The 8587-nt window shown below is 39.6% G+C and overlaps 1 protein-coding gene across 1 annotated transcript in view; it reads right to left on the bottom strand.

Annotated features, from left to right (window-relative positions):
• Window positions 1-6406: 6406 nt before the first annotated feature.
• The window catches only part of LOC103380547 (CUGBP Elav-like family member 2), a 26689-nt gene continuing 24508 nt past the window's right edge, over window positions 6407-8587 (bottom strand). The window contains exons 11-13 of the mRNA XM_025056552.1: window positions 8464-8582; window positions 7957-8100; window positions 6407-7832 (exon numbers count right to left, since the gene is read on the bottom strand). Coding sequence (XP_024912320.1) covers window positions 7705-7832; window positions 7957-8100; window positions 8464-8582 — 391 coding nt within the window. The 3' untranslated portion in view covers window positions 6407-7704. The remainder of the gene's footprint in view (window positions 7833-7956; window positions 8101-8463; window positions 8583-8587) is intronic.

The raw sequence follows: 8587 nt of genomic DNA, 5'->3' as shown, positions 1-8587 counted from the left end.
ATTTCGGGTCAAAAATGTTAACATATTCGTAGTCTAATTTTAAACTGCTAAAATAATATTACTACGTTATTTATTTCATTTTTCTAATACCTGTTACCACTGACCATTAAATCCTCAATGACACAGTGTGACGCAGATCCTCCAGCGAGCAGCAAAAGAAATTCTTCTGGCTCTTCATTTTAGAACTACAGTATAAGAGCCATGAAACTTATGTTCGTGAATTAACAGACAGAGCAGTTGAACGTTGGACACAAAGAAAAGTCAAGCTGATTAGTTTTAGAAAAACATGTCACATAAATGGTGTATGTCTGAGATATCAAAATGAAATTAAATAATGTAAAGAAATTGTAACTATACAGCATTTGCATTTATTTTAGTAAACAGTTCAAGATGTGTTTTTCCACATTCCTTTTTTTTTAAAATCCTTCAACAGCTAATCAACATATGTTGAAGTACTTAGTTCAGGCGCTAGCATTAGCCTAGCCCAAGGTCAACGTGACTTTTATCACATTTTATCTATTCTCAACAAGGACAATGGAATCAAAATCAAGTCAAACCTAACAGTTTGTCCACTGTTCAGACATAAGTCTCTGCTGTCCTTCACTGTTTCCTGGAAGTCCCTCAACAGTCGTGTTACAATCTCCTTAAACAACACAAAGCACAGGGAGAAAAAAAACAGGTTCATCTGCTTGGAATGTCAGCTCACCTTAGACACAGATTTAGATTTTAAAAAATGACAACATACTCTACCTCTCTCTGTTAGTACAGAAAGTGTTTTTGAACTCTCACGCCCTCACCCAATGACTGCTGGGATTGACTTCAGCCAACTGTGACCCAGGGAAGGATTAAGTGTTTAAAAAGAGGAATAAACTGCATTTCTTTATGGGATAGTGTTCTTTGGGTTATGTGACTCTACATTTTGTCTTCCAAAAACAGGTATTATCTCCAAGACTCATATGTTCCACTGGCTTATCCGATCAAATCATGCGCTTTTAGTTTCCCGTCATCGGGCTGAGTCATTCACCGCTGTCATGGTAATCCTTCTCAAAGTTCTGTGCAATTACCCGCTACTGACGTTACTTCTTTTTATTGTTAATATTTAATTTGTTTCACTGCCAGTTTTGCTCTACTGATTTCCTTAAAGAACTCCAAACAAAACTTTCTTCTCATCTTTTTTTCGGGAGCCTTCCTTTGATTAGCGAACTTCAAAGATGTTCGGGGTCCTCGTCAAGTTCGTCAGACTTTCAGGCTTTCAGAAGTAGTAATTTTAAAAACAATATTCTCTAACATCAAGCTGCCTATGTATAAACCACGTTTTGGTTGAAAAAGCCTAATTAATAGATCAGTTTTGAAGAAGACAGTGCAGATTATTCACCTACGGTTCCCTTTTACTTTTGCCCTTATGTGGTAAAACATGGCATAGCAATGCTAGTACTGCATGACCACACGTTTCTTTCTTAGAGAAGTAAACAAACGACGACTGTCCAGAAAGAAGTGAGAAAAGCACAACGAAGAGAAACAAAGTTAGCGAGACATGACACACGGGGGGAGGAGGAGGGGTGGTTTGTAAAACGTCTTTACAACACTGGACAAACACCACACCGAGACGCACAGTCCATATTAGGGGAAATGGTTTAATTTGGAGACAGAGGCAAAGAAACACACCACACATGAACAAACATCGACCAAAATATAACACAGTCTTTCAGCTACACACTCCGCTATGGGAAAATCAAACGGAAAAGTCTACACAGGTAAAAAGCAAGGCTCAAAACTAAACAGAGTTAACTCTTTTAACTAAGACAATTATCCACACAAGTCGTTGAAATTCTGATGACCAATAAAGTATGTGGACAGCACAAATACCAACATGAAACCGACCACAAGTCATTGGATCCCAACCCCCCCCACCACTGAAAAAACAAACTAATGAAGGAAGCGGAGGAAACACACAGAGATCCAAGTCAAATCAAAAACCAGGCATCTTTTTGAAAAAGAATTCAAATTAAAAAAAAAAAAAGAAAAAATTGCTTGAAACCACCAAGAGGCCAAAACTTGAGACCTGGTCAAGGTGAGGCCACATTGAGAGGCCAGACAATTTTTTTTCCAATATAGATTTTTTTTTTCCTTTAATTTCCAATATAAAAAGCTTCACTGGTACAAAATACATATTAACAACCAGTTGTAGAAATTGGAAAGCCTGTGTAGGTCTTTTTTTTTTTTTTCTTCAAATCCCACCCAGTATTTAAAAAAAAAAAAAGATTTTGACTGAACAGAGGAACGACGGTCGGTATGATACAGATCACATCGAGATGCACCCACTTTGGCTTTCATCAAGACAAGACAAAACATCCACCAAATTATGGTTGAAACATGAACAAAGTTGAAGAGATTATCAGACAGGAAAGAAACACAGGAAAGGTTTTTTTCTATTATCGTTCGGGTCAGGACAATAGCCATAGATGCAAAGTTAGCGCACGATCAAACGAATAAAGCACTTGAGAACACGCAGAGAAGAAGTGATTGTTAGAGCTGGAACCAGATTTGTGATGGAAGCCCCTGAAGTGAATGGAGTTCTTCTTCAGACTGATGAGGACTGTACATTGTGCTTTTTATTTATGTCAACATACACTGCAAACATCAGCACAGACCCGCAAATCATTTCATCTTTCACAGATCATTTTTCGTCGCTTTGACACACTGCCAACGTAATTTATTTTCTAAAACGCAGAAGAAGAAAAAAAAAAAAAAAAAGGTTTCTCCCAGTGCTAAGGTACACGTGTTCGCACTCGTCCTTCAAATGTATAGGGAACTTTATTGTTCTTCTACAAGATGATTCTTGAACAGAAAGCACACTGAGGAGTAGAGAAGGAGACACCAGCAGGTGACAAGCTTTAATGACACTGGAAAAAAAAAAAAAAAGAGGAAATTTGCAGCAATCTCTAAAACAAGGCCTAATAATTAAGGAGGTGTAGGCAGTTTCTAGACGCATATATGGCACTTTGAACATTGTATTGCATTTGGATAGAAAAAACACACTGTAAAAAGCACATGCCCATATTAAAAAGTGAAATCAGTGGTACCTGCACCTTTTTTGGGGATCGTAACCACACACGTACACACAACGCTCTGCAAAAGAAGTTGTCGGCTTCCACGATTGTGCTTAAACGTTTTCCTTACAAAAAGTGACACGTCGCTTGAGCCGTGTTTTGAATTTGGTACCTTTCTGTTACTTTGTGTATTTCGAGGAAAACTTAAAAAAAAACAACAACAAAAAAAAAAATCTCCAAATGTGACGATTGTGCATTTGTGTCATAACTCACGTGTGTGTGTGTGTTTGTGTTTATGTTTTGCTTTTCCACACATAAAAAAACCCCTGAGTTGACAACTCTTTAGGCGCCATCAGGTACCGCAGTTTTTTTAGGGAACCCAGGGTTGTAGTAACAGACAAAACACCACCCTGATAAAAAAGTGTAAACACCTGTGCGGAAAAGAACAAACAAGAAAGAATGGAATGTTTTTGTTTTTTTTTTTGTAAACCAACACTATCGTGGTGGACTTTGTGGTAGTAATGTGCTGTGTATACTGCGGTGTACGGCTGAGACGTCAGCAAGAGACGGCTATAAATAGTAGTTGTGTTTGTGTCTTAAAAAACAAACAAACAAACAAAAAAGAGAGCAGAGCGCCCACTTGGCTGCGTTAAGTGTCAGCGGGCTGGACGTCAGAATGTGACACAGTCTTCAAGTTGTTCAAAGTGACCCAGTGGAAGTTGTAAATGGAAAGTGCTCTGCTGGTTTAAATGTGACCAAAAGGAAATCATTACTAAAAAAAAAAGGCAGCGACTTCTCACAGACTGAAAACAAAAAAAACCACGTTCATGTTTAATGGATCAATGGATTGTCCAAAAACAGAGCTGGACTGGAGCGATGTTGTTTCTCCATAATTGGTTAAGTCTTCCGTTTTCTTCTAAGTGTGATTATACTGAGGTGACTTAACGTTAAATTGACCTGTAGGTGGCAGCAGATCGGATATTCTTTATAAAAACATTTACTAAATCAACGAGTATAGTTCCTCCGTAGCTTCCCTTCGACATCAACAACCGGCAGCGACACTTCCAGTCCAACCTCCACGACTTCACTCCTCCCACTAAAAGGCTTTGTCCCATTCTTGTGTGAAATACAAGTGTGTTTCGATTGATCTCTTCCTTCAGGGGCTCCCACGTTTACAATGAAATGTTGCGCTGTGTTGTGTGTGTGTGTGTGTGTGTCGAAAATGATTCACTGTGCAAGTGTTGCTGAAAAAAAACCAGGTCACATCACACCAAAAAGAAATAAAATCAAAAACACCAACTTTGACACATGGGCACTTTTAAGAAATAAAATAATAAAGAAAATTGACGAATTGTCTGGCATCCGTAATTTACAGACACTGTAAAACATCGTTCGACATGAGGCATCCAAAACTAAACCGAGGTGAAGCATCCATGAATTAAATTATTGAAAAAATTCACAAAATTCAACAAAACGTACCATGAAAATTCAACACTAATTTTTTTCTTTGTTTTTTTTTTCTCTCTTAAACACAGGAAAAATAGCCTACATATTCAGTGTGACTATTTTTAAAAAAAAAAAAAAAAGTACTTTTGCCCAAAAAGGTGAAATTACAATTAATGTTGAGGAATTGTATGTGTGTATTTTTTTTTTTATTATTATTCTAACAGAAATGACCCTCAAACGGTCATGATGATCAGTCCTCTTCAAAAAATGTAATACACTGAAGACACTCCCACCCCTCCCCCGCCCCTGACACAGATGACATTACAACATAATCTACAAAAAACCCAACGTTTTGCCTGGGTTCTGTTAGTTAAACTTCTATAGTTTTTAATGGTATAAAATATAGGTAATCTAAGTGTGCATTTAAACCACAGATTGTCTATTTGTGAATCAGTTCTAAAAAAGTCGACTCATGTAGGTAGTCATTTCTCTCGGCAGAGCAAATGTACCTGTTATTGTGCCATCAATAGTTTAAAAAAAAGGAAGAAAAAAAAAAGAAAAGAAAAGGAAAAAAAAAAAAGCAAATACACTGGATATTTTTGTAAGTGACAAGACAGAGTATACATATAGATTCATATAGACTGGGTGTAAATCTTGATGCTGCCCAGAAAGTGTAAAGATCATTACAGAGCACTGAGGGTTGTTTTTTTTATTAACTGGTCAAACTTTCAAAAGAGTTGGAAAGTGGTTTTGAGCATGGTATTATATATATATTTTTTGTTTTTAAGAAGCCAACCTATTGCTAATGGCACCAAATAGCACGGCTGTGTGCCAATCCCTGTATTCAACTTTCAAGTGAAGTTTACTGAGAGAGGTAAAAGAAAGAAAAAAATTAACACAAAGCAGCAAACGCAAAGAGGAAAAAAAAAAAAAAAAAAAAAAAAAAAAAAAAAACAAAATTAAAAAAAAAAAAAAACAATTCAGGGTGGCTACACTTGCATGGCTGATGTAGCTGTGGGTTCACCCTACTATAGATGCACCAGATTCAACAAAAGTTAAGTTTCACATTGATTTGCTTGACCTCTCTCCCATTTATCACATTTCTATACATTGAAAAACAACAACAAAAATACACATGCAGGAAAGAAAAACCAGAAGAGAAATTAAATCAGGTTGAGCTAAGGTCAAGGGTCAGTGGGTGGCCAGGTATTGGTCAGACGAGCTTAGAGAGACATCACAGACAATGGTGGGATGATGAGGCCAGGAGTTTGGCTTGGCTTTCAACATCATGAAGACATGCTAGGCTAATGATGAGCAAACAGGCATGGAGATTTGTTCTAAAAAAAAAAAGACACAAAAACACAAAAGGAACACAGAGAGAGAGACAAAGAGGAGAGAAGAAAAAGTTAGGGGCACGGCACAAGAACTGTTTAGCCATGAGGCACAACAAAAACAAAACACAACAACAAAAATAATGCCAGTCACCACATGAAAGTACGAGACGAGTGTGGTCAACACATCCCTGTCCTCCCAAAACCCCTTCCGACACACAAAACAGTAGACAGATTTAAGGAAGTGACATCACTAGGACACATGGCAGAGACTCTAACATGCACTGTACACTTGGCACCCGAGGACGTCCATCTAGACCCAGTCCCCTTTAGTAAGGATTAGGACTTAGAGCTGTCACTGGTCATCCAAAAATTGGGAAAGAAATCCAAACAAATCTTGTGAAAGTTCACGCTTGACCGTCAGGCGCAGTAGCAGCTTGATCCAGCAGAGGGAACTCTAACTATAGCTCAACCTGAGAACCTGTAAGCTTGAGGGAACAGTTATGCTGAGTGGCCTTTGTGCTGTCAAGTTAATGAGTCCTCCTGGGAGAAGAAAAGATAAAGGTTCAAAATGGCAGCTTTTTTTTTTTTTTTTTTAAGAGTTGAAGTTTGTCTTCTATAAAACAAGGAATAATCTGCTGGTCTACTGCTGCTTATTAACTGTTAATGCCTCTAGGTCTGCTAAAGGGAAGCATGTCATTGGCACACTTCGGCAGAACTCGTACACAAAACTCTGCCTCTTAAGTGATTAAAAAAAAAAAGAGACAACATATAAACTAAAATGTGGGATAATCTGGATTTGAAGAGATTTACCAGAAAGCCAGAAACTGCCTTTTTTATTAACTTATCACATTTGAATGCCTCTGTGCCCATGGAAAAAAAAAGTCCAATTTGGCAGAGTAATAGTTTTGGCGTCGGCAACCAATAAGAAGTCGTCCTGTTACAGCCGACTCCCAGATCAGGTAAAAAGTACCACTAACTCACTCCGGTGTCACTCACCAGATCTTTAATGCCTCTGTGCCTGTGCTTGACTAATATACATGCAGGTAAGTCACGCTAACACGTGGTTTTTTTTTAGCAGAATTCGCACTTAATAAATGACAGAAAAAAACATTAGCACTAGCATGTGAATTTTTTTTTTGTGCTTCTAGCTGAAGGGGACATGTGACCTGCCGGAGCGCTGAGGGTCCTGGGTGTCAACTAAAAAAATCTACTATTACTTGAAGTTTGGATGAAGTGACAGCCCCACCTAGGGAACGGATGGATGGAATGACTGGAGAAGAGCGGAGATAAAGAAACAGAGGTAGCCTAGCCCACAACTGGCTGAGGTAACGATATGAGGGGGGGTCAGCAGACGAGGAACAAAGACAGATGAATTGAGTATGAAGGATGGTATTAAACGAGGCGGACTTTTAAGTAAACAGCCAAACACAAGGTTGAAGCTTTGGGTTTCACGTGGCCTTGGGCTTCAAGCCCAGCAACACGCACGCACGCACGACTGATCCTTAGTCAACCTGTCTTAAAACTTGACCTGAAGGCAATGAAATGGTATGGAAACACCTGGTGCGCTCCACTTAATACAGACAAAATACCTCCAAAAAAAAAAAAAAACGAACTCCAGTGATATTCATAAATAATTGTACACGTTCAAATATTTCATCAGATCCAAAGTACATGAGCAAACGCAGTAATGAAATACAGTAAAATGTGGAATGATCATTGCAGTAATTTTAGGTGTAAGTCTCCCTCCTGTGGTGGCCTCCTTTTTTCCCCCCTGCCCCACTGAGTCTCTGCTGTGGTGACCTTGGCTGGAGGGTGAACTTACCCTAGCAGTGCTAGCATTATAGCTGGGGAGGGGAACAGCCCCGGGGCTAGGATCAGTAGGGTTTGCTGTCGTTCTTGGAGCGCTTCAGCTGCACCTTCAGCCTCTTCATCCCGATCTGGAAACCATTCATGGCCTGGATGGCAGCCTGCGCAGACACAGGATTGTCATAGCTGACGAACCCTGGAAGTAAAAAAGTGAAAAAATGTTATTGAAGTTTCAAAAAAAAAAAGACAATTTTTGAACAAACGCGTGAAACCAACTCAACAGGAAGTGCCACGAGAAGCGGCGGCAACGTCGCACTCACCAAAGCACTTGCTCAGATTGGTCTGTTTGTCGATGAAGACTTTGGCTGAGACCATGTTTCCAAAAGGCATGAACATCTGCAGGAGGTCCTGGTCTCCAAACTCCTGTGGCAGGTGGTAGATGAACAGGTTGGCGCCCTCTGGTCCTACTCCATTTTATAAAAAAAAAAAAACCAAACAGATGCTCAATTACAAATGGTTCACTGCAACTACGACCGATGAAACGTTTGAATGAAATTTTTTTTTTTTAAATCTTCTTTGAAATGAATGTTTGTCTTTGAGCCGTACGTGTGACCATGACATTTTCTCTGCTTTACTCTGCATCTCTCAGCAAATGTAACCGTTCCCGTCGATACGCTGCTCTTCCAGAGTTCGGACATTTTGTGCTCCACGCTTGCTGCTCTTCCAGAGTTCGGACATTTTGCATGACTCGCGGATTATTCACAGTGCGGGATATAAAGTGACAGCCCTAGACGCCAGTGCGGGCGGCTTCATGAAGATCTTCCTACCTTCCTTCTGGCTGCCAGCGAGGCTCTGCTGCAGGACCGACTGGCTGTAGAGGGAGGGCAGTGCGGAGGCTGTGTACTGCTGCATCCCTGAGTAGGCCTGGGTCAGAGCGTCCATGGAGCTGGC

The sequence above is a fragment of the Cynoglossus semilaevis genome, chromosome 6, assembly GCF_000523025.1.
Source record: "Cynoglossus semilaevis isolate Cse_v1.0 chromosome 6, Cse_v1.0, whole genome shotgun sequence".
Taxonomy (NCBI): Eukaryota; Metazoa; Chordata; class Actinopteri; order Pleuronectiformes; family Cynoglossidae; genus Cynoglossus; species Cynoglossus semilaevis.
Note: the sequence above shows the minus strand (reverse complement) of the source record. Positions and strands in the feature narration are given on the sequence as shown.